Source organism: Sebastes umbrosus, chromosome 11 (assembly GCF_015220745.1).
Source record: "Sebastes umbrosus isolate fSebUmb1 chromosome 11, fSebUmb1.pri, whole genome shotgun sequence".
Classification (NCBI taxonomy): Eukaryota; Metazoa; Chordata; class Actinopteri; order Perciformes; family Sebastidae; genus Sebastes; species Sebastes umbrosus.
The window spans coordinates 27,203,651-27,230,714 of record NC_051279.1 but is presented as its reverse complement, the minus strand read 5'-3'; the positions used below and the strand labels follow the sequence as shown (position 1 = coordinate 27,230,714).

At 42.6% G+C, this 27,064-nt stretch overlaps 1 protein-coding gene across 3 annotated transcripts in view; it reads left to right on the top strand.

The window, feature by feature from the left end:
• Positions 1-27,064, top strand: part of ldlrad4b (low density lipoprotein receptor class A domain containing 4b) — a 220,495-nt gene that overhangs the window by 157,049 nt on the left and 36,382 nt on the right. The window contains exon 1 of one of the 3 annotated variants that reach the window (XM_037783659.1): positions 14,619-15,235. The exons of the other annotated variants lie outside the window; for them this stretch is intronic. Within the exon in view, the coding sequence (XP_037639587.1) occupies positions 15,142-15,235 (94 nt within the window). The 5' untranslated portion in view covers positions 14,619-15,141. Of the gene's footprint in view, positions 1-14,618; positions 15,236-27,064 lie in introns of those variants that run through there. 3 annotated transcript variants of the gene reach the window in all.

The window sequence follows — 27,064 nt, the reverse complement described above, 5'->3', positions numbered from 1 at the left end:
ATTCACTACATTTGTATTTACACTGTATGTATTTATTGGTCAGATTGTGTTTTACAAAGTTAGGAAACGATGTTTAAGTCAAGCCTGATGTTGCCTTACACATAAAAGAATGATCCCAGTCACTTCCACACAGTGAGGCATACAGCTTATTAATCAAACACTGGTATCGGATCGGTACTCGGTATCGGCCCATACCCAAAGCCCAGTTATTGCTATCGTTATCGGGAACGAAAAAGTCGGATCGTTGCATCTCTAATGAACGCATGCTACCGTATACTGTTGAACATCTCTGGCGTACACAATTTCAGATGTCACTTTCTTCTCAAAGCTCGGGACCGGAAAAAGTCCGACGGAGGAGGTGGGCCCGAGCCTGGAGCTCTGCAGCTAGACCCAATAGTTAGGTGTCTCTCTTTCATGCTCAATCACCACTAAAGGGTTTAGGCATAAAAATGAAATATGGGAAACTAATATCTGCATCAGGACATATTTTTGCTGTGAATCAGATGTTCGAGAGTCTTCAGGTTATGGCCCGGCATGGCAGCATCTGTCAGTATTCCTCACATATGGACATATGGATCAAATAATCACAGTTTTTTTGCTGCTAATTCCACCCTGTCAGACATTTTTATCCGCCATGAATGAGATACCACTGCTGACTGGATGCAGTGTTGATGTTGTTGTGTAGCCTTGTCTTTGGTTTTAGCACCTCAGCAGTGAACGCTGCGGTTACAAGCTGTTGTGGGATGATCTGTTGACTCCCTATAGTCCTGCTTACTACTGCTGTAAAAAGGAAGCTGGGGTGGGGTGGGGGGGGCTCCGCTAGCATTGCAAGCTGTGAGCAGGGACGCTCGCTGGCCTGGCGCAAGCTGTTAACTCCCCGGTCCTGCTACAGAGCTATATGGCAGCGAGGCAGACTGTAGGGAACGCTGGCTGGGCCGGTACAAGCTGTTACGGGGCGGCGCTGTTTACGAGCTGCATAGTGGGAGTGAGTCAGCCTAGGAGCTAACAAAGCAATGTGGTGGTAAAATAACATAAAATATATGTATGTAAAAATCCAACCAGTGCAGGCAGGGGTCCAGCGAGAAGCAGCTGTGTTAGTGTAGGCAGCATTAGCTCGCCGCTCGTCGCTAACCTGCGTGGCGCTAAGTTCTGCCAGGGTGGTAGCAGGTCTGGGGCGCTGCAACATGTTCCCACTACCATCCATCTGTCAGCCCTTGCTCCGAGCACAGCATCTCTCACCTAATGTAATGTTTTCATTATATTCCTCAATATGGGAGCTATAGCATTTTGTGTGGCGTGGCCAGGCAGGCAGAGAGGAGGAGTGTTTGGATTGGTGCAACTTGTTCATATGAGCGTCCATCTGTTCCAAACCTGCTGCCCTCGCAGTCGGTAGCTTATGTTGTGACATTCTCAGATGTATGTAAGAGATGATATGTGAAACAAAAATGATAACACCTCAGCTGATATGGCTGCTCAAGTTTTTGGAACAAACTACCAGGGCATGGATTATTAATAATTTTTTGAACTCTCAACAGTTTTTGGCTTTACAATCTATTCTACCTAACAAAAAGAAGAAAAAAACAGAAAAGGATCCTAATTAGTCCCCGCTATTGAAGTTAAATTAGTCCTCATAAAACATCCAAATAAGTTTGGATCAGGCAGTGTTTCAGCAAATTTAATGGCACGGTATCTAATGGCAGAACACAGCTGATTATTTTGTTTTTGGGTGTCACTGCAGCGTTTTAGTTTGCTGGAAAACAAACGCCAACGTATCGCCCACAAAGTGATTGTGTTTCAGCGAGAGAAGATGAAAATAATTATCCCTTTTTAATTAGAGAAAGGTGATTATACAGAAGTAATAGTGAAACTGGACACCATAGCTGTACACTGTATGTGTGTAAAGGATAAGAGAGGGTATGGGGGATGGGGATGACAGACAGTGACTGCTAAACATGTGACTGATGATGATAACATCTTGGCAGACAAAATATGAATGTGACTATTGGTTGTGTAAGCACAAAACAGTGTGAGTGTCAGGTGACATAGCTGTTGGGTAACAATGTCACTCCTGGTGTTTGAAGCAGTTACGGGGGATTTGTTACAAGATGGGGACCTGGAGGAAAGTGATCTGAGTCAATGGCTGTATCCAAAACCGCGGAAGGAGGAGCGCAGTATGTTCTGTATACTGCATACTGTGTTCGTCAGTTGTATGTAGTATGTAGTATGGAACGTAAATCGATTTATCTTGTAGAACGCTGAGCCGGGTTTCGCGGGTTTACGATTTTGGAAAGCAGAAGTAAACAGCACGGACAATAGCAAACCTCCGCTACTTTACATTAAACAAAAATGACCAAAAGTGACCGTTCCAGCGCTTTGCATTGTGGGATACAGTAGGCGAGGTAGTCTGGTCCGACGCATACTGGAGATTTTTTCCGAATCAGTACGACATCCTGGTATTTTTTGGCATACTGGAGATTTTGCTTTTGTTCGCATACTGCAGACTACATGCTACATGTTGGCCAAATCAGTTCGTACTACTAGTATAGTACGATGTTTCTAATACAGCATAGTGTTAGGTTGAATTTTGACTTTGTTTTTTATAAAGTCATTGATCAGCCTCAGGATTGCCCACGATACCAGATAATAATTATCTTGCAAACAAAAAACATATACATAAGTATAAATCAGTTTGGGACTTATTTTTGTGGTCTTTGCCATCATACATATTGGTAATATAAACATTGTACTCATCAAGCAGCAACATTGCTAAAAAAAAAAAGAAGACTATAAAAAGCGATTATGATCACACAGGTTTTAATCAACCAATAGTTTGCCAAACTTATTTGGAAGAGAAAACAAAGGTGAATCGTAAAATCTAATATCTAACTGTCCGAAGTAAACATCCATCACAGTTTACAGATTCCTGTGCAACACTTGCAATGTACAACCGACATTTCAGGTGCAGCTACTTTTGTTTTAGCTCCAGATAAAGTGGTTAAGATCATCTGGACAGCCTGTCTGATCATCTGAATGCTCCTGTTTCTCGCCCTTTGTTGTAGCAATGTCGCATTGTTCCCAGATCTCAGCAATTACTATGATGAAAACAGTGTTTTCATAACTGTTACAATGTCCATTAACTATGAAAGTAAGACCCAAGTTGTAACAAAACTAAATTTGTCTTTAAATCATGTCTTCTAGCGGATTCAAATACATTGAGTTTGAGCCATTACTGTATGTCATTTAGCTGATTATTCATAATTCACAGAACATACTGTACATACAACATACTATGTTTAGCAGCAGTCACATCTGTTAATAAAGGGGAGTTAGTCTAGACAAAATAAAAGTACATTTTCATGTTGTGCTTTGGGTTAAATGCTTGCATGCTAACATGCTGATGTTTAGCATGGATGTATAAAGAGAACTGGATACAGCGTTGGAGGAGGGGCCCTCCGTTCATTCCTATGAAAGTTGCTCAGTGGCACATGAAGCCAAAATGGCTCGACTTCCGACTGGAAAAGTACCTTCCAGCGATCTTTCACGTCCATTGGGCCCATGGAGCAGGCACAGTAGCGTCCGCTCGGTCACATGGCTCGGTCACAGGGTCACAGCTGTCACGCTGTAGTCATGGCTTGCTAACTCCGCCTCAAACAAATCTTTATTGACAACTGTCAACAGCCAGAACGGTCCGCAGGGGCCGAAGGGCCGTGTTTTTTTGTTTCTATTTTACATGAACAGTGTGCGCACTCAGGTCGTGGTTGACGATCGGACCGTACAGTGTGAGCACATAAATCGGGAGCGTTGGCTTTACATCGCAAACGATCTACTCGTACAGTCGGAGTATTACACGACAACATTTTTAAAATCATACAGTATACGCCCAGCTTTAGGGAAGTTGCCCCCCATCCACTGGTAATATATCTCAAAACCATTTGTTGCTACAATAGAATTACAACCATGGGGTACCCCACGTCACCGGCTGTTCACTAGTTAATGTGTATAAGCAAGGTCATGATCTTCCCTAGTTCAAAGACATATAGCTGACAGCATTCTGCTTCAAGCCTGACGGGCCCAAGGCCGCTGATAGCAGTCCGTCTGTATCTCTGTCTCCCCTCTACCCTTCAAGGTTGGCGCAGAGGAGTAGATGTCTTTCTCACGGCACTTTCACACACATAGGCATACAAGTGAAAAACACCACTTTCATTGTGAAGCCTTTACCCCAGACATACATTGACAGTTGTCTCTGTCTTACTGAATGATCGTACTGCCTGTTACCTGGAACAACCTCGACGCTACCTGTACGAGGTACGCACTTTTATGTACATATGATCTGACACGTGTTGTTTTGCAGAGAAAAGACCATATTTGGGTTATCCTGTTTCTGTGTATCTGCACCATGGATGTATTAAGAGAACTGGATACAGCGTTGGAGTTCAGGGGCCACGTTCATTCCTATGAAAGTTGCTCAGTGACGCATGAAGCCAAAATGGCTCGATTACAGAGAGGAAAAGTATCCAGATCTTCCGTCAATCTTCTACATCCATTGGGCCCATAGAGCAGGTGCAGTAGCGTCCGCTCGGTCATAAGGCTCGGTCACGGGGGCCCAACGTCCCGCTGTCGTCACGGCTTGCTAACTCCACCTCCTAGCCCTCACTCCAGCCTCATTCTCATTCACATGAACGGAGGAAGGGAAATAACTCTGGATTCAGCTATTAGTGCATTTTACAAATTTTAGGAGCTAATGATTTAAATAAGTGCTATTAGAATGTTCATACTGGGAAGTTGAGTCATCTCCAAAAAATTATCCGCTGAGTTACAGACGTCTCTTTCCCAATGTTAGTCTATGGGAAAAAGACTTTCTGGCCCAATGGCATCAAGTGACGGACACGGAGGTTGTAGTACCGCCGTTTGGCCACTACGACAATTAGGATCAACGACTGGCGCTCTTCCTGGGGGCTTGATGTTTAGCGGGTATAACATTAACCATGTTTGCCATCTGAGAGTAGTGCGAGGCTGATGGAAGTCTTGTTAGCTTGCCGGTATATCATAAACCAAACTATTGGACAGCAAAAGTGAAAGTTTAAACTGATGATCGTGCTAAATGGAAAATTAGAGGATCCCCAAAGTTCTCAGGGGAATATGAGTTTCTGACCCAAATGTGAGGAAAAGTCAGGGGATTACCAAAGTGAGTAGGATTCATCCTTTGGGGAATCAAAATTCACCCAATAGTAGTTTCACTGTGAATCAAAGAGGTGAACCGACTGACATCCCTAGATCCACACCGCTAGCATGGCTAAACAATACAAGCCAACATCTCCATTATATGTATCAGTAAAACATAAAGTTGTATCTGTTAAAGCCGGCCCTAACTGGCCACCTGGATTATTATTAATGTATTCCATCATTACTCCATGTGACTGTGTAGCAGGCTCCTAACACTGACTTTTAAACAGCACTAAAGGGGATATACAAATTTCCCTTTCCCTTCCTTCCTCCGTGTTTTACTTGCATCTTTGCTTTAGATGCAGATTGAATTCAACACGGCGGTGTTGTGAGGCCACGGTTTACACAATGCGTAGAGATCACTGTCTGAGCTGCAAACCTGGGGAGAAGAGAGCGATGCATTATGGTTGCTGTGAAATGCCTGCAGTGAGAATAGCCATCACATTGAGTTAAAGCATACACATGTACTGGAGAATGAATGAATATTTACTTTTTGAGCAGGTAGACTGTCTGTACATTTACATATTAACATGTATATATGTTAATATCACATTAGCATATGAGCCAAATGTTTTTCTTCATACATTTCAAGGTGTTTGGAGATCAGGAAAGAGTCTATGCATATATGTATACTTATGCATTCCGGTACATATGTATATACATCTTTTGATTTCATGTTTGAGCAATAGGTGCGCTTCAGTGTGTGTGTGTGTGTGTGTGTGTGTGTGTGTGTGTGTGTGTGTGTGTGACTATATGTATGGACTCTTAACAGCAGGAGGCTGTAAGAGGCACCATCCACCCTCTGTAATCACTGCTGTTTATGACTACATAAAACAACACACACACACTCATGCTCGCTCGCCCTCATTCATCTCTTCTTTGCTCACTTTTACACACACACACACACACACACACACACACACACACACACATACATTAAAGCTGCTGTGTGTCTCACTGTCTGTGTGATTATTGCCGTCTGGTTCGGGGCTCTTATCACTCCTGTGACGGAAGTGGCTGACGGACACACACACACACACACACCTTCGCCCTCCCCCGGCTCTCTCCGCCACTTTTCTGTCTCTCCTCCTCCTCATCTCTTTCTTGTCCTCTCTCAGCCGTGCTCCGTCCTTCCTCCGGCGGCGGTAGAGCGGCAGCGCTGCGGCGTTGCGTCTGCGCTCGCCCCGCCGAGCCGTGTGCCAGTTCAGGAGATTGGCATTAAAGCCAGACATGAGCTCATCGGCCCAGCTGGGCAGACAGCCCATTACAATGCTCAGCAGGGCCCTACCGCAGGGGTGAAAAGAGCTCAATACCTGCTGATTATCTACTCTTTCTCTCTGTCTGTGTCTCTGGGTCCCTCTCTCCCTCTCTCCCTGACTCACCGGCTTTTACTTTCACTCTATTTCCTCCTCTCCTCTCCTTTTTTTTTTCTTCTTCTCCTCCTCCTCTTCTCTCCTCTTTTCTTCTTCTCTTCATTTATTCATTCCCTCAGTCAAGTATCCTCCTCAGGCTCTGTCTATCTCTTTCTTGATCTGTCTTAGTCAATCTGTCTTCCTCTCATTCAAACCCAAACTTAAACACACGCATACTGTCTATCCGTCCGTCTGTCGTCTTCCTTTCTCTTTCTCTTTTTCCCCCTCCGTCTCTTACATGCACAACTTTTCAGTGAGCGCTGTGGTGTCATTGCAGTGGTGCCTGCGGCAGTAAGAGAGGTAGGGAGGGGTGGTTTTTGAAATGACAGGGGTGGAAGCGAGGTGTGTGTGTGTGTGTGTGTGTGTGTATAGAAATGACAGGGGTGGGAAACCAGACAGCTGGTGCACCTGTGCGGACAGGATATGACACGGCACTGCAGCCAGACAAGGGCAGGAAGCAGCAAATATGATGTGGCACGCCAGACGTTTTTTATTGAACGCGACTCTCTACTCTGCAATCTGACTGTCTGGAGTGGCCTTTCTGTTACTTAGCGCTCCGCTGACGACGCCGAGCTACAGTCGATGCCTAAGCAAACACTCACTCCCTCTCTCTTCCCCCCTCTCTCTCTCGCTCTCCGGCTTTGTCAGCTGGTGAGATGCATTGCGGTTAATTCATGAATCCCATTCAGCCTTCGTATTAAAGCTGAGTCATATCCATCTTTTGTTCTGACATTTGGAATGGCATTCAGTAATACTGACTCCACACAGAAGTCACGGGGTGTTTTTTCGAGTTATTAGTCTGACTGAAAATGTTATGTCAGAGTCCAAATGGATCACCGTCATGCGCAAGTACTTTCATCACAAAAGTCCCATGATAGAGGCTGCACCCACCGGAGGATAAACAGGCATTAGAGATGCAGAGTAGAAACTGTTTTACTAGAGTTTAAACGCTGGCTTTAAGTGTAGAGTTAAAGTGTTGCAGGTTCATTCTTGGGCTTTGTGAAACATTTTAACTAGGGCTGTCAAACGCAAACTCGTTTTAACGCCACTAAGCAATCGATTTTTGGTACCAACCATGTCATACTAGCTCGTTGCAAAGGAGACTAAATAACGCTCCAAACTTGCGCTAAATTTTGGTAAGGAACAACTGATTTTCAAAGGGGTCCCTTGACCTCTGACCTCAAGATATGTGAATGTAAATGGGTTCTACTGGTACCCACAAGTCTCCCCTTTACAGACATGCCCACTTTATGATAATCACATGCAGTTCTGGGCAAGTCATAGTCAAGTCAGCACACTGACACACTGACAGCTGTTGTTGCCTGTTGGGCTGCAGTTTGTCATGTTATGATTTGAGCATATTGTTTTATGCTAAATGCAGTACCTGTGAGGGTTTCTGGACAATATTTGTCATTGTTTTGTGTTAATTGATTTCCAATAATAAATATATACATACATTATCATAAAGCAGCATATTTACCTACTCTCATGTTGATAAGAGTATTACATACTTTACAAATCTCCCTTTAAGGTACATTTTGAACAGAAAACAAATGTGTGATTAATTTGATTAATCATGATTAAATATTTGAATCGATTGACAGCCGTAAACACAATATATATCAAACAACCTTTTTTACAATCTGACCTGAACTCCTCGTGGCGAGTTACCTGAACTTCAAGGGAAGAAGCCTAAACCATGAAACAGCCCCAGATCAAAAGATCACAAATGGACATTTAGTATAAATTCCATACATGAAATTTGTGCTCAGTATGAATGATTATACTCTCTCAGCCTTGCAGTCTCTGTGCAAGAACAGAGCACATCTCTATATTAACTGTAGGATGTGACTCTCATTTTCCCCGAGTCCTCCTCCTCCTCCGTGTTCCCTTGTGGTTTCTGATGAAGACGAGTCGTAATTGATTCAAAGCTTAAACCTGTGCCCGGGAGACAGCTTTGGTTTCACAAGTAATAGAGTGGCTGAGAAGAGACGCGGGGAGAAGTGAAGCAGACACCAGAGAAGTGGAACAGTTTTTCCAGTCCATGTTTGGGATGATGCATAAAACAGAGCTTTTTGCAAGCTGAGCCACAAGATGGCGCTATGGAGTAGTGTCTCACACACAAGTTCAGATGGAGAAGTTGCTCTGGAGATGAGGGGAGGGGATGCACCTATCTTCCACTGAGGCCTTTACTGTGCTGCTTTTTTTTTTGCCAGTATCAGCCTGATCACATCCCCGGTGCGTTCATGGTCTCATCACAAGTATCAGCCACATATGCTTGAAAGTTTAGTTGAGATAAGAGTGAGAGAAAGTGTTTCTCTTGTATCTATCTACTGCATATGGTGAAAATACAGGCTTCAAATATGGAGTGGTAACGTCATCACTAGTGTGTGCAGACACATGGTGGTGGTGATCCTTTCCTGCCTGCGTTTAATATTCAAAAATCTAGATATTTTAGGCGTAACATGAACATGTCACGCTCTGATTCACAAAACAACGGCGGCAGTAACACACTTCCTGAATGAAGCATGTGTGAGCAGGAAAAGCCCTGCGCAAAGTTCCTAAAATAGCCTCGTGCACACGTGCCGAGCGTGATAAACCTATCAACCTAAAGTTAGTATTCCTCAAATACAAGATGAGACAGACGTTTCCCGAGAGAGAGACACAGAGAGGCTGTGTGTGTGTGTGTGTGCAGTGTGTGTGTGTGTGTGTGTGCAGACTGCAGTCAGGGGGGATGGTAGGGGAGCTGGTAGACTAGAGTGCATTTGGTATTCAGCCGTGCCTAGTATTTATCTGTCTGCTGGCTGTCTAGTCTGGTCTGGCCTGTTAGTGGTGTCACCCTGCGTGCTCCCCGGGGGACTAAATTGACGCTCCAGACAGACTGCGCGTGTGTCTGAGTGTGTGTGAGTGTTGTTTGGCGGTGGCGGTGGCGGCGGCGGGGTGTTTGTGAGTGGATAGAGGTGGGTTGCAAGAATCGATGTGAGTCTGTCTGTAGATATGAGAGCTTGTCTGGGGTGTGCGTGCATGTCTGGGGTGTGTTTTAGATGTGTGTGTGTGTGAGGACATGAGAATGACCTCACATCAAGGCAGAAAAAAAAAAAAGCCTCTCTTCGGTGTCTCGATTGATATTGCTGCTTCAGCTGACGAGACAGCGGCTACTCAATTTGTTGCTTCAATAAAATTATGACAGCTGCCAGGCGTTTTGTAAATTGCGTCAGGGTCACGCGCCTATTTTTTCCCCCCTTCCATAAGTGTCAGTTCGCTCATGGAGGAGTGTGGAAGCCGTCAAGGAAAATATTTTTGCATGATTGGATATAGAACTTGGCTAGTGATGCGGCACTTAATGCCCAACATCTGTTGGAGGTCTTTTGCTTTTCCCATTCCTTCACAGACGTCCATTTTATTGCCTTTGGTTACTGGTGTTTTCAGAATTAAAGCAGCAGTAGGCGAGATTGGAGCAAATATATTTTTATAAAACGTTCACTATATCCTGAAAATAGTGCATGAGACAAGTAATCTGAAAAAAATCATGTGCCTCTGTGTCCTCCGGTGCTCCTAATGGCAACTGCAAGATTTCACAGACTGGAGGAAAACAACCAATCAGAGCCGAGCTTGAGCTTTGCCATCTCTGAGCAGCTGTCAATCACTTGTAAACTCCGATCAAACGGTCAAACTAGGCAGCGCTGATCAAATATGAATCAATATTCTGTTACTGTAATGCCTATTTCTCTCCTCAAATGTTTTCAGAGACATCTTGTAGTGTACTGTTTAGCTGTAAAATGAGAAAGTTTGCGTCGCGGCAGCCATGTCGAGATTAATTCAGGAAATATCAAGCACCGCCCACCAGCTGGAGCACAGCCAATAGGAACTCTCTCTCTCTCTGAAATGACCTGTGATTGGCCAAAGTCTTCCTTCACGAGCTAGATTATTTAAAGCCTGAAAACAGAGCCATGAGGTGCAGATGTCTAATTGAATTGAATTACAATATGCTGAAAGGTTATTATGGGATTTTTGCCCAATGATGCCAAAACCATTCTGCCTACTGCAGGTTTAAGTCACGATACGATCTTATTGCGATATTAAACATTTTGCGATATGCTGTGTTGCAATTTTTTATCGCAAAATATGCAGTTTGTCAGCATCTGTTTTCTCTAATAAGATACAGTTTTCACTGTGTTCATCTCAGAGTTTTCATTCACATATCTTGAGGTCAGTGGTCAAGGGACCCCTTTGAAAACAGCCATGCCAGTTTTTCCCCGCCAAAATGTAGCGTAACTTTTGAGCGCTATTTAGCGTTCTTCCCGACAAGCTAACATGACATGGTTGGAACCCGCTACAACCTCTGAATAGTGAGAGAAGAGAATAGCGGCCGGGCCCAGCAGCCATGTTGAGATCTGTCGAGGAAATACCAAGCACCGCCCACCAGCCGGGGCACAGCCAATAGGAACGCTCTCTCTCTGAAATGACCTGTGATTGGCCAAAGTCTCCCGTCACCGGCTTTAGATTTTTTAAAGCCTGAAAACAGAGCCATGAGGAGGTGCAGAAGTACCTCTCAAAACACTTGAATTACAATATGCTGAAAGGTTATTATGGGATTTTTGCCCAATGATGCCAAAACTGTTCTGCCTACTGAAGCTTTAAAATGGCCCCCTAGCACATTTATTTCAGTCAAAGCCTATATATGACGAGATTTTCCCCCATGGATCGGGAACATTTCTATTATGATTTGCTGCAGAAGTGGACTGCAAGAGAGCAGGCCTCCTCAGAGGAGTCGTCCCAGTATTATTCTGTCTTTGCACAGAAGAAGTCAAACTATATCTGCTTTGTTGGAGGGCCACCTGAAAGCTCTCCAGTGACCTCTTAGACCACAGTTTGGGACCCTGCTGGTCAAGAGTGGCATTCAGAGCCTCTCTCTGATTTGAACAGCCTGGTTTATTTATAGACTGCAGACAGTCCTGCGCTAGAGTGTGTGTGTGTGTGTGTGTGCGTTGGGTGGGAGGGTTGCTCTGTTGGTTAGATTGAGGGGATGTGTTGGGTGGTGGTGGTTGTGGTGGGGGGGGGGAGGCGGGGGTTGCTTCTCTGCTGCACATGTGCCCCTGAACCACAAGACTGGCGCGGGGGGTCACCTCAAGGTTAGCCCCTTCAAAGAGCCGTCTCCATTGGCTGCGGCCCACCGTAACAAGGGAGTGAAACTCGAAACGCTCTCCCCACCCTCCCCAAATAACACGCCAGACCCACGAGTCCCGGCCCTGCCTCCCCCCCCCTCCTCCTCCTCTCCTCTCCTCTGCTGCTCTGCTCTCCCACAGCCATTGTCAACCACGACCCGGCCGTCTGCTAGCTTTCTGAGTCAGGTCAGCCGGTGGTGGTGGTGGTGGGGGGGGGTTCCAACCCACCCATGGGCACCCACCCCCCTGCAAACCAGACATACACACACACACACACACAAACATATAACCCCTGCCCCATCCCTACTCTGTTGCTGCCTTCAAGTCCTCCTGGTACAGTTCCATTTCCTAGTTGTGAATATGTATGTCAATGCCCTTTCAGGTCCTAGTTTTATTTGATTATATTTTAAATAATTATTTTAAATAAAACACCATCATTTATTCTGCAGGGCAACAGTAAAAATGATAAATAAAGCAGATAGTTGATGACTCTAAACCATGGCGTTGTCAGTATTCATTTTAGTGCTTAAAGCAAATACTTCAGACTTGACTATAAAGCTAGTAGTCTGCTAAACAGGTGCAGCACTCTCAGCTGTATAAATTGTAATATTTATGAATAGTCAGGCAGCACGATAGCCAATTAATGCATTCTGCAGCTAATATATGCAAGGGCCTTCATGAATATTAACTAGGTCCTACTGACACCAGACAGCACCACACCAAGCATGACCGAAACAGGGGCCCCTGCATAAACATAAATACGTCTTTTACTCATTTAAAGACAGTAACTTGCTGGAAATGTGTTTTTTTGGCTTTGCTACTTTAAGCTGCAGTGGGTAGAAATGGAGCAAATATGATTAAAAAAAGTTATTTTGTATAAAATATACAACCAATCAGAGCCGAGCTGGAGCCTTGCCGTCTCTGAGCAGCTGTCAATCACTCGCAAACTCTGATCAAACGGTCAAACTAGGCAGCGCTGATCAAATATGAATCAATATTCTGTTACTGTAATGCCTATTTCTCGCCTCAAATGCTTTCAGAAACATCTTGTAGTGTACTGTTTAGCTGTGAAATGAGAAAGTTTGTGACCCTTCAGCCATGTTGAGATCAGTTGAGGAAATACCAAGCACCGCCCACCCGCCGGAGCACAGCCAATAGGAACACTCTCTCTCTGAAATGACCTGTGATTGGCTAAAGTCTCCCGTCACAAGCTAGATTTTTTAAAGCCTGAAAACAGAGCCATGAGGAGGTGCAGAAGTATCTCTCAGAACACTTGAATTACAATATGCTGAAAGGTTATTATGGGATTTTTGCCCAATGATGCCAAAAATATTCTGCCTACTGCAGGTTTAAGCCACTCGCAAGATAAAAATAAAGTAAAATAAACAACATTCACAGATTTTAGAACAGAATTTGTCTAAATGTCTGTGTAGAGGATCTGTTTTTGGTGTAAACGGAAAAAAATCTTATCAAACAAACAGCGCAGTTTAATAAAGACTCGCTGTATTTGTGCATATTCTTTAGCTTAAACCTACAGTTAGCAGTCACAGAAAATCTGTATCTGTAATCTGCTATTACTCATCTAATTGCAAATCAAATTGCATAGGAAGTTAGATTTCTGTGCAAATGTATAGTCCCTGCAGAGCGACACCATAGGCAGGTCCTCTGCAAACATTTTCCACTCTTAAGTCATTTAATCTAGTATTGACTCTTACTCCCATCAGTCCTGTCTTTCAACAAGTGGGGAAATACCATATGCCAACTGCGTGAGGTCATTTCATTTGCACCTAATGCAAATACCTCTTCCTTTTTCAATCAAGAGATGTCATCTTGATAGCAGTGCAGTGGTTTGTTTGTTTTTTATTATGGATTCCAGAAGATTTTTTAACAAAGTGAAAGTGCAATCAGGAAAATGAGCCGGAAAACAAGGATTTTAGGATTCAAAACTAGATTAAATTACACAGGAAGTTTTTTAATATAGAGTATTAACTTAAAAAAATATATTTTTTTGCCTGCAAAAAGTGATATAATTCAGTCATGCAGTAGTCAACTGCAAGTAATTGAAGAAAAGTACTTTTCTATTGTGCGACAAGGACATTCTTAATTTTTGGCTTTTTTGCCTGGAAAAAAAAAAATTAATAGGTCTGGGGATCGAAGCTCAGTACATTTTTGATATGACCGAAATGTGTCTATAAGCCCAGTCTATAAGGATTTTAGGATTCAAAACTAGATCACAAGCTGGTTTGTTTGAAATACTGGATGTCATAGTTTGTATTTTTACAGGGATAGTCTGACACTATATCCTCCTGGGAACCGAGTAAAAAACGTGTCTTCCAATTTCTTTTTTTTGTGATTTCCTTCCTAGGGGTGAAAAGAAAATCTTACAATTTAGACTTTTGAAATTTTATTTTTATTTTCAATTTTACAGCATGTCCATTTTAGTGTGAAAAGACAGCCGAATTTAGAAGATACAAAAAATTAACAGAATATGGCTGTAGAGTGATATTAAACCAAGAATACATTCAACTTGATTGTAAAACTAAAAATTATATCATCTGCTCAAAAGAGTAAAAGGATATGCAGGTGGCATTTCATTACATTAATTTGGCTGGTTGAAGTTAGATCATTCATTTGACACATTCTTACACAAAAAGATATCTTATACTGTATATACTGTATTTATTCTTAATATATATGTTCTTAATATGCCCTTGTACAAAGTATTTCCTTTTATAATTTTAATGTAAATGTAATATAACTTATTATTTTAATGGAGCTTCCCAGCAAAAAGTATTTCACACGTTTGTACCTGTACAACCAGCGTGACAATAAACATCTTGAATCTTGAGTTAGAATCGTGGTATTTCTGTGCGTCCCTGAACGCAGCACTCCTCCGTCCCGCCTCCGTAGCGCTCTGATTGGCCGGACCTCCTGTCTGTCAGGCCGGTGGGCGGTGCGTGGAGCCCGCTGTGTGTGTGTGCTCTGCTCTAGTAGAGGAAGGACAGCTGCTCTCAGCGGCGGAGGAAGGAACGGAAAATAAAAAACTCTACAATGCGTTAGCCACCACGGGCCATGGCTCGTCCCCAAAACCTCCTTCTTCTACTTCACTCTCCGAGCCGCTCCGAGACTAACATGGCGTGAGGAAAAACAAAAAACCGTGGGGAAGGAAAATAAGTGCGAAAGGAAAACTGTCGGGAGTTTTACTGGTTTTAGCGGCGGACTCTGCTGCCGCTGCCTGGAAGTTTTCTGTTGTTTTTCCAGTCAGTCGTGGGGCCCCGACGGTGGCGGCGGCGGCGGCTCTCTCTCCGGAGCGGTGTCCCGGTGCCGGTCCGCCCAGCCCCATGCAAAACCTAACGGCCCCTGGCGGCCCCGGCAACTCCAATGTCACCTGCTCCTGCAACTGCACCGCTTCCCAGCCACAGGGAATGGAGATATGTGAGTAGCATTTGTTGCGTTTACTCCTCAAAACCGACTTTAATCCGGTTTAACGTGGACAACAAATCAGACCCACCAATGCTGCTGTTAACTCCTCTCTATTACATACTTTCTTTCTGCATTTACAGCTTGTTTGCTGTCTAATATCAACTTTTGGGCGACATTACTGCTGTTTATAACCTCTTTTCTTGTCTTTATGTCTACACAATAATGTGGTTACCAATCTTTATGTTGTTTGATCTCTTATATAGAATAGAAAGCTTTATTGTCATTGTATTAAATACGAGATTCACAGTTGCCACTTCTGCTCAGTGCTTTAAAACAAATACTTGACAAGACTAAACGAGGCAGATAAAACATATAACAGGTAAAACACACACAGTAACATACATATAGTAACATACATAAGCATGCAACAGTGGAAAAAAATCTGCCATATTTGTACACTTGTACAGTGAAGCTCTTGAAAATGTGATGCAGATTTTTACTGTAGTTTCCTTTTCTATTGTGAGTACTTTGAGTTTCCTGCTTTACTTTTTTTTCCTAGAGGTTTTACTGCCATATGGGTTTGTATTAATACTTAGGGAGTCTTATATAGGCTGGGCTGTGCATATGCTCTGAGGGATCACCACAGAGGGTTAAATAGTTTGCCTGTCAGCATAGACAGGAAACGCTGGAATGGTATGTTATGTCTGTCTGCCTTGTGAGCAGCCCAGAGAGAAACTATCATTATCAGCTCTGCCCTAACATTGCTGCCTGCTAGATCCACTGCAGATGTTCCTCTTTATGACTGAAGCACACACACACACACACACACACACACACACACACACACAGAGGAGCAGACACACACATGCATGCAGGTAGAAATGCAGAGGGCAAGCCAGACGGTGTATATCCAGTCTGACAGACTTAAAGACAAATAAACTGGCACATAGCAGACATGCAGATAGGCGGGTAGATTCACAAACCAGGCAGCCAGACAAGTACCAACAGAGATATAAACAGGGATGCGGACAGACACATCCGAAGCTAGACAGACAGACAGACAGACAGACAGACAAGCCACACACACAGACGGACGGACAGAGTTACAGTGATGTGTAATTTCCACTGGGGCTGAGGCCAGGCCTGGGCAAAGTGAGGTGAACGCAGGATATTAGATGTAGATTTGGCAGCAGAGAGTGGTTGCGCTGACGCCACATTGTAACCAAGAAGTGTGTGTGTGTGTGTGTGTGTTGTCTGGCAGACGGACTGGTGTTCTACCATTCGTTTTTCTGTGGCATCATCGTGTTGCCAGCCAGGAAAAAACACATAGTCAGGCATGAAGCAGTGCACTGATAAGCAGAGAGAGCCTAATTAGATAATCCAGTAGTAGAAGTGCATGAGCATTAGCAGAGCTGCAAGAAAAGAAGTCACATAATCGCGTTGATTCATGCAGCAACTATACAATACTGCGTAGTAGGGTTTATCGAATATTAAGCATCACAATTTTGGCTTTGCCTGAGATATTGATGTTCAAAATGCATGTTCTGCTCATAGAAAACTCTGCAGCACATTAGTGGTGTAAGAAAATTTCGAGTATCGCGATGTTTTGCTTTGTGTATCGATTTTTAACTAATAGTTTACATGCAAAGATTAACTCTGAATACTTTATTTCATTCGCAAAGAGACGCACCATCTCAGTGTATGAGCTTTCTCTCAAAGTAGTGCTATGATGTTGGATGTTAAAGGGACTGTGATAAATGTAAATTGCATAAAAGTTACTTTTTTATACTCAGATTTTATGCATATGGTAGTGTGTTCTTTATACTATGACTGTTTTCCTCAAATTAAATTTTAAAAAATTCACCTTACTTACAGTATCGCAATATATCGCGATATATTGAATCGTAACCCCTTTATCGCGATGCGTATCGTATCGTATTGCCAGATTCTCGCTGATACAGAGCCCATGCAGCATATCAAATCAAGCGCAACAGTTACCCACCTGCCGGTGATCGAGATATTTTGGCTTCACTTTTGGTTATAGACATTATCTATACAACCAATGTGTTTATGATTAAATTAAGAGCATGAAATTATCGTTGCTAATTTTGCTCTCAAAGTGCACCAGATTGAAGCATTTAACTTTAAAATGTAGCTAACAAAAGGGGGTAGGGTGAATATTCCTGTATTTTCTCATATTGCAATACAAAAAATACTGCAATGTCAGTTTTTTCCAACATCGCGCAGCCCTAATTTGTACATTAACATGGATGTAGCACAGCATGGAAGTGAAACCAGTTTATTTTAACGTGAAAGTGCAATAAAATGTGTTGTCGCTAAAATCAAGGAATAATCGTGATAAATAATCGTGCTCTCTAGGGGTGTAAGAAAATATTGAAATTATCGAGTATCGTGATATGTTTTGTGATACTGTACAGATTTTTAATTCATAGTTTAAATGCAAACTTTAATTCAGTCAATACTTTATTTCATGTGCAAAGATATATGCTCCCTCTCAGTGTATGTTCCCTCTCAGAGTCGTGCTATGATGTTGGATGTTATGGCGACTGTGATAAATGATCCCACTGTTCTGATTGCATAAAAAAGTAAACTTTTTTTTTACTCAGATTTTATGCATATCGTGGTGTGTTCTTTATACTATGACACAGTTTTCATAAAACTAGATTTTTTTTAAAAATCGCAATATATCGCCTAGCTTACAGTATCGCAATATATTGAATCGTAACTCCTGTATCATGATACGTATCGTATCGCCAGATTCTTGCCAATATACATCTCAATAATATGATCTCAATATTGATCAAAATAATCGTGACTATCATCTTGGCCATAATCGTGCAGCCCTATTGTGTTCGTGTGTTTAAGATAATGCATGTGTTTGCTACTAAATAAATGCTGGACTGGTATTTTCAATGCATCCCTCGTCATCTGGACATCTCACTAGTTGGAGGGAGCTCAGTTCACAAGTGGTTGGAAATAGCTGTGTCCTACTGTAGTGGCCGTCTGGTTTGAAAAGAGCTCTTGTTTGTCGGCTGTGTTGTCATGCAGACTCGGCAAGGCTGAATAATGTAGCTCATGCTTTGATGATTTCTGTGGCTGAAGAAAAGAGCTACAGTCTGCCTTTTTTTTTTTTTTTTAAAGCGGAGCGGGCGGTCTCACTGGTGTGTTTCCTCTTTATTCAGACAGAGGAGGGGAAATTGAAAGGGACTAGGAAACATAGAGGGATCACAGTGCAGACGGCGAGTCACGGCCAGGAATTGAACCCTCTGCCTACACCCTGGGATTCACATGTAGAATTTGAAAGGAACAGACCTTTAACAGTCTGTAGCTGTTGGAATCATTGTGTAGTGCAGCTATGTATCGTAGGTGTGGTATTGCAAAGTCCTGAGGTCAAACAGTGCAGCTTCATAAAGACTTGCTGTATTTGTGCATATTCTTTAGCTTAAACCTACAGTTAGCAGTAACAGAAAATCCTTTTTTATCTCTCTATTGACATTTTTAACCCACAGTGATGAGAGCTATTACTCATGTAATTGCAAATCAAATTGCATAGGAAGTTAGATTTCTGTGCAAAGGTATAGTCCCTGCAGGGCGACACCATAGGCAAGTTCTCTGCAAACATTTTCCACTCTTAAGTCATTTAATCTAGTATTGACTCTTACTCCTATCAGTCCTGTCTTTCTTAAACAAGTAGGGAAATACCATATGCCAACTGCGTGAGGTCATTTCACTTGCACCTAATGCAAATACCTCTTCCTTTTTCAATCAAGAGACGTCATCTTGATAGCAGTGCAGTGGTTTGTTTTGTATTATGGATTCCAGAAGATTTTTGAACAAAGTGAAAGTGCAATCAGGAAAATGAGCCGGAAAACAAAGATTTTAGGATTCAGAACTAGATTAAATTAAACAGGAACTTTTTTAATGTAGAGTAGTAACTTAAAAAAATATATTTTTTTGCCTGCAAGAGGTGATATAATTCAGTCATGCAGTAGTCAACTGCAAGTAATTGAAGAAAAAAAGAAGCACTTTTTTATTGTGCGACAAGGACATTCTTAATTTTTGGCTTTTTTGCCTGGAAAAAAAAATGAATAATAATAATAATAATAATATATTGGATTTATATAGCGCTTTATATTAATATCAAAGACGCTTAATAGGGCTGGGGATCGAAGCTCAGTACATTTTTGGCATGACCGAAATGTGTCTATAAGCCCAGACACAGCAAGTCGGCATGAAACAACTAGCGGCGACGAAGTCATTCGTTCTCGCATCGACTTGGTACCAAAGTACTGGTTCTCGTGACATCCCTAGTATCAAAACATTTATATTTCTCATCGTAAGGCATCCGAAAATTGTCTTGATGTTGGTACCAAAACTCCGATATCATATCGTCACTAGTATCAACACATTTCAAGTCAGACCCAGCCATTACTGTGGAGAAAAAAGTTTTTAAATGTCTCCCCAGAAAGGACTAGAAAACCCTGGTATGGTTTTATCTTAGAATATCTTATAATCATCCTCTTGGTTCTTTTGATGCACACATAGCAGTATAGCGGTATACATGCAGTTGCCTCCTGAGGAAAGGCCCGGGTCCATGTGTCAGAGACTTGAGTGGCTGTCTGCGTCTCTGTGTATGTAACAGTTAGCCTGCAGCAGGGGCCAGCCAGCCAGACGGATGTAAACGGCCTGATCTGTAATCCTGTGTATGAGTGGTGTTAGTGTGTAGGTGGCAGCAGGGTCATCTGTCAACTACCTCAGGCCAAACACACACACCGCTACTTGTTGACTCTCCCTCAGACACATATACAGAGATGTACACATAGGCACACGCACACACATTTACACCTAGATATATGCACACACACAGAGAGACACACGCAGACAGGCACTCTCCGGCTCAGCCAATATTTACCCTGCAGTCTCCCGCCAGACAGCCAATCCAATCTCTCACTAAGCTCTTTGTTGTTTGTTTGGGGTTTGTGTTTTTTGCCTCTTTTTTTGTGTTTGGTTTGTTTGTGGAGGTGTTGTTCGTTTGGAATTAGTTTGGTTTTTATTTAGTTTTATTATTAATGAATTTCAATAATGAGCCCTGGAGAAAAAAAAGAGACTTCAAACTCTGATTCTGAATAGGAGACCTTGGGGAGGGGAGTGGCAACCAGACAACAGCATTTAAAAAATTCTCTTTTTCCTCCCAGACAGATTTATTTTGCGATCACTGCTCCTGTAATTAATTTCACAGGGAATTTCTACACTTGGTTAGTGTCTCTCAGTGGAGCCTTATTTAGTCTGCCACCTCTCCTGAGCCGAGGGGTTCAAGCAGTGAGCGACGGTGCTCGACTGGCGGGGGGGTTAAGAAAGAGCTCCTTGTTTTATGTGAGTCAGAGGGGTCCCCAGGCCCTGGTTTTACACCGTGAGGTTGACCTGCAGACGCACTCTGCTGGTCCAGGTAATGTTAGCACATATCCTGGTGGAGAGCGCGCTGCAAACACGTCCATATTGTAAAGTCATCTGGAGAGAATACTGGCTTTCTCAATTACATCAACATGGCAGACTACTACAACTCTTAACTAGCCATTTCGTCTACAGCTTTGGGTGTTTAAACCCATTAAAATCCAATACTCCCCTTATATTTTATCTTAACCTTAAAGTTTATTTTATTCTCTCTAATTAGAATTACATATACTTTATAGGGCTGGTGGAAAATCACGTGTTTATCGCGCTTCCTTATTGATAAGTAGCCTAATGTTAGCCAATAACACCAAGGTAAACAATACAACCTTAATATTTCCATATAACTGTAACTTATAAAGTGAGGTAACGTAACGTTATGCAGCAAATAGCTTGTACTAACCTTATGAGTTAGCTAGCTAATGTAAGCTATTTATGCTAATGTGGTTAGCACAACAACAGGGGGAAAAAATGCAAAAAGCTTAATGTAATAATTTCAGCTAAAGGTAGCGAACTCATAAGTTTAGTCCAAATTATTTGCTGCTTAACGTTACGTTATCTAACTTTATAAGTTACAGTTGTATCGAAATACTAAGGTTATAGTTAGGGCTGTCAATCGATTAAAATATTTAATCGCCATTAATCGCATCATTGCCCATAGTTAATCACGATTAATTGCAAATGAATGGCACATTTTTGTTCAAAATGTACCGTAAAGAGAGATTTGTCAAGCATTTAACACTCTTATCAACATGGGAGTGGGCAAATATGCTTGCTTAATGCAAATGTACGTATATATTTATTATTGAAAATCAATTAACAACACAAAACAATGACAAATATTGTCCAAAAACCCTCACAGGTTCTGCATTTAGCATAAAAAAATACAGCAGTAACAACAGCTGTCAGTGTGTCAGTGTGCTGACTTGACTATGCCTTGCCCCAAACTGCATGTGATTATCATAAAGTGGGCATGTCTGTAAAGGGGAGACTCGTGGGTACCCACAGAACCCATTTTCATTCACATATCTTGAGGTCAGAGGTCAAGGAACCCCTTTTAAAAATGGCCATGCCAGTTTTTCCTTGCCAAAATTAAGTGTAAATTTGGAGCGTTATTTAATCTCCTTCACAACAAGCTAGTATGACATGGTTGGTACCGATGGAGTCCTTGGGTTTTATAGTCTCATATGATACCAGTATCTTCACTCTAGCTTTAAAACTGAGCCCGCTATAACCTAAAAATATGAAAGCGTTAAAGGAATTAGTATACATGGTCCCCTTCTTGTTTGTATTCGGTGGTCATCACGTTGTATTTTGTTGGCATTCATCATGTTTGTTAGGCCTGTAGGATTCTCACAGTGTGTTTCGGTGAGTAACACGGAATGTAAACATAACATTTGTTTGTTTACAAGAAAACACCACAGGGCACCTTTTAAAATGAATATTGTTGTTGTTGTCGTGTGGATGGAAGCTGTGTGGTTGATGTGTGACTTCCCTTGTTTGTTTGGCCTGAATGTGTCTTTGTCTCTGTGTGTTAGACTCACACCGGTGTCCAGGATGTTTAACTATATATTATGTCATGTTAGCGCAGCAGGGATAGGATTCGTCATGGCTTTCTTTTTTTGTGATGTTTTTTTTTTGTTGCCTTAAATCAGCTTGCTTTCCCCCCCTAACATGGTTATCTTGTGGCCGTTGCAACCCTGTGTTTCTGGAATCAAACTGATAACCCTTGAAGCTACAGACATTATGGGAAACGCAGCCCGGAGCAGCTAGGCTCACTTCAGCCGAGCAGGTCAAGTTCAGGCGGCGACTTCCGGAGTCCAAAGCAGTGAAAAGGTCAAAACCTCGTGTCCTTCCACTTGTCCTGGCAGCACCTTCACCGCTCACTGCTCCAGCCCCGGCAGCATTCACAACCTCGTCACTGGCTGCTGGGGCTCCCTTTGTGTCTAGATTCTGCACCCCCAACCCCACGCTCGCACACACCAGACCTCCTCCCTTGGTTCCCAAAATGCCCTTGGGACCAGGGCAGATTTGTAGTCCTAGTGTGTTCGAAGACAGGCCATCCGTCAAGTGTGTGTTTGTGTGTGATGGTGGAGGGGGGTGGTTGGTAGTCTGCTGTCTCGGTCAACATCTATTTACACACAGTTTGACTGTTTGAGATGCTAAAGAGTCGCAGTGAATGAATCAGCCCCGCTGTCTGCTGCGCGTCTCATGACTCCAGGTCTGTGGACATGGACGGGACGTATTACAGTCAATCAAGGCGCTGCGCCCCAGACAACACGGTGGCAGACAGTACACAAGCACACTATTTTTTTTGCCTTCTAGCAGATTTGTTTTTCCCAGCATTGAGACAAATCAAATGGTTGGCATGTTTATTACCCTTTGTGAGCCCAGTCTCGCTGCATGTCCCGTCTCTCTGCTTACATGAAACAAAGCAGCGATTATTGCTTTGAAATTACAAATGCTGTTTCGCATCGTATGAAACAAAACAGAAAAAAAAAAAAAAAATCAAGCAGAAATGCTGTGCCGCCTGCTGTTTGTCATATTTTGGGTAATCCGTTTGTTTATGTGCGCAGGAACACCCAGACAGTGGAATAATGACATGTCTCTTCAAGTGGTTTTGCAGGATTTTCTTTGGATTTTGAAGAGGCTTACGCGGTGAAGTTTCCAAAGGGGTGTCACTAGTGTGGGGGCGGTTGGCAGCGCTCTACGAGATCACTTCAGTGGGGGGAATTTGGTGCCTAGGTTGCATTTACTACTGCAAAGAAAAATGCATGTGGTCATAACTATTTTCATGTCATATACAAATCGTTTGCATGACTCTCTGATATTCAAATTGTCTCGTGCACATGTAGAAGCAAAGACTTCTTGGCAGGTGATCTGACGTTTCAGCTTGCAGTTACAAGAGTTCTATAGTTGAGAAAGTCATGAGCTGAGAGCTGCTATTCTTTTTCAGTATATTCCTTAAACTTGTGAATGCATTATTTAACCCGTCACCTGAGTTAAATGCACTTGAAAGAAAGGATGCAGAGAGCAGTAGTTGACCTATTATCCTTTTCATTGTTAGGACATCACAAAGGGCTCCTGTGTATCAACAGTAACTGTGTAAAACAGATTTTTTCTTTTTGGTCAAAGCATTATGCATATGCACTATGGCTGGGACGATACACCTATCTCCCGATTCGATGCTATCACAATACTTGGGTGCTGATTCAGTATGTATTTTTAAGTATTGCGATTCGATATTACGAATTATTGCGATTTTTGTTAACTCTAGACCATGGGAAAAAGTTGAATCATAACTTCTAGGGACATTTACTAATTAATACAGTAAAAATGTTTGATTTTCAGCACGTATGTAGTCAGAGATGTCCTGAAGTCAAATATATCAGTCATTGTCAGGCATTATTTATAAAGAAATTGTCTTTATAAAGACATTTCCCTCACAAATTAGTGATATTTTCTTTCTAAGTTATAAGGGACATGTAATGTTTTATACTTCTGGTGAATTTAATCCAACAATCTTATTTCCATATATGTATTTTATACAGTTCCCTTTGTTAACACCTTATTTTGAAAAACGGACGTAGTCACAAGTGTATACTTCCTCTAACTTCGCCAAGTCCGTCTCTAGCTCTCCCGTCAGCTCTGTTCTCTTTGTACATCCATGTTCAGCTCCATTGGGGCCGTTTGAATGCATTTAACATAAGTGTCAGTATATGGGTGCTCTACAGTTGTAGCGTCGGCCCATTTGACCACGGAGATGAGAGTGACGGCCAGCTTGACCGCACGTTACCGCGATACGATAACGTTTCCTGTCCATGACAGAGTTAGCATGCAGCTTTAGCCGTGATGTCCAGCTCTGCTTTTCCTGCAATGTGTGAAACCCAAAGTGTTTCCATACTTTATGTGTAGTGTTTACCATGTTGGATTTAAAATGCGAGGGTGCAGGTCATATCCATGCGGATTCTTCCACGGTTTTCTGCTTTCTTGTTTCGACTCGCTGCGTTTGTTTTGGTTGACGGATAGCAGAGAGGGGCTTTGGTTCATCAATCTTATACTTTAACTAGTTGGACACAGTTGCTTCTATGTCAGAAGCAGTCAGATGTCAGAATTATGCGTCTTATTTCAAGGTACCTCATAGTAGGGGAAAATGGATTTCAACAGATAACACTACAGCATTGACAGTGCTCATTTTGTTTTTCAGTTTCAGATTCTTTTTAAAGCAGCAGACCAGTTTAAACTGATTTCCCCCTAGTTATGTTCTCGTACATCCCAAAGTAGTTGTTTCCCGCTGCAGGAAGACACAGATCGTGTGTGAATGAGCTCCTCTCATGACGATAAGTAGCTCTCGTTGCTGTTTTTAATTTGCCTGAATATAACTGTAGTGATTGACAAGCGATTGCGTGTTGCCTAGCACCACGAAGAAGCCTCTCACTGCAAAAACAAAAAAACACCTCAGTTTAAGTGGAATCTGCAAAAAAAGAGGAGAGCATTGTGGTGTGCCTCAGGTTATTAATAATCCGTAGTTGTCTTATTTTTGAATATGGTATAATGTTTAGGGCAGAGAGGCAGTTATGCAGAGCCCTGTGCTGGTTGGTGCCAGGATATTTATCCACTACTTTGCTGCATTTTTCATGATATCATTTTTGACAAAATGGCCGTTAATTGTAAATGAGCCTCTTAATCTCATGTGGTTGTATTTAGATCACACACTAGCCTTCAGTTTTATTACAGACTTTCTGAAATAGAAAAACTTTCAAGTCAACAGTTTTCAACTTTGAAGCACTATTCAAAACAAGAAAGCAGAAAACGGTGGAAGAATCTGCGTGAATACAACCTGCACCCTCACATTTGAAATCCAAAGTAGTAAACACTACACATACAGTAAAGTATGGAAACACTTTGGGTTTCACACATTGTAGGAAAAGCAGAGCTAGACATCATGGCTAAAGCTGCATGCTAACTCTGTCACAGACAGGAAACGTTATCGTATCGCGGTAACGTGCGGTCAAGCCGACCGTCACTCTCATCTCCGTGGTCAAATAGGCCGACGCTACAACTGTAGAGCACCCATATACTGACATTTATGTTAAATGCATTCAAACGGCCCCGATGGAGCTGACCATGGATGTATAAAGAGAACGGAGCTGACGGGAGAGCTAGAGACGACCTTGGAGAAGTTAGAGGAAGTATACACCAGTGACTTCGTCCGATTTTCAAAATAAGGTGTTAACAAAGGAAACTGTATATACAAAATTACATACAAACATTCTTACTGTATTAATTTAGAGATTTTCCAAAGTAAAAGTCTCCAGAAGTGTATGCTTCAACTTTTTCTCACGGTCTAGTGTTAAGTTAAAAATCACAATAAATCGTAATATCGAATAGAAATACTTAAAAATCGCAATACATATCGAATCGGCACCTGAGTATCGTGATAGTATCGAATCAGGAGATGGGTGTATCGTCCCAGCGCTGCTAGCAAGTTTACCTCATTGACTTGGATTGAATTCCTTGTTGCCGCTGTGGCTGTTATGAGGTCTCAGGCCGGCGGTACGTTTATGTTGTCAAGGAGGTTTAATTATTATTAAACCTCCTTGACAACATAAACGTACTGTGCGTTACACAAACGTGTAGTCAGTTTCACCGCTGTACGTTTTAATAAAACGGGTATTTTTCTTTCAACTCTCGTCCCAAACGACGGGACATCCTTAAGCATGAGCCCTGTACTGTACCCCCTCGTCCCCCAGCACTATCCTGTCTAAGGGGGGTTAAATCCACAGTCCCCGCTGGCTGCGTCCTAACAAGGCTTTGCTCTGGGTCTGACCTTATCACAGGAAATTACAAGGATTACACTAGAGGCAGAGAAATACAGAAGGAGATAGAGATAGCCTTTGTGTTTTAAATAAAAAACAAGCCTGGATTTTTCTCCATAGTCACATAATATGCAGTTGGATTCAATGTGGCCCCCCCTTCAGTACATCTATATATTGGGTGAAGGACAATATGTAGTGAGCAAGTGATGTCTGTGGGGTGTTTTATTGTTGTTTTTTTTACATTTTAACCCAGTTTAACCTCCCAGCCTGGAGTCAAGTAGTAAAGGATGTGTGTGGGCGTCGGAGAGAGAAGCCTGTGGTTGCCTTCTCCTTGTCCTCCTCCTCTTCCTCCCTCACTGCTCCTTGGTCTTCAGCGGTGATTCAGAGGGCTGTCTGATTTTTGGTCCCTCTCCCTTCCCATCCAGACACAAGTCAGACAGCGGTGTCTGATACCTACCACCCCCACTTCTCCCCCTCCTCTTACCCCTTCTCCTCCTCCTCCTCCTCCTCCTCTCCCTCCTCCTCCTCCTCCTCCTCCTCCTCCTCTCCCCTC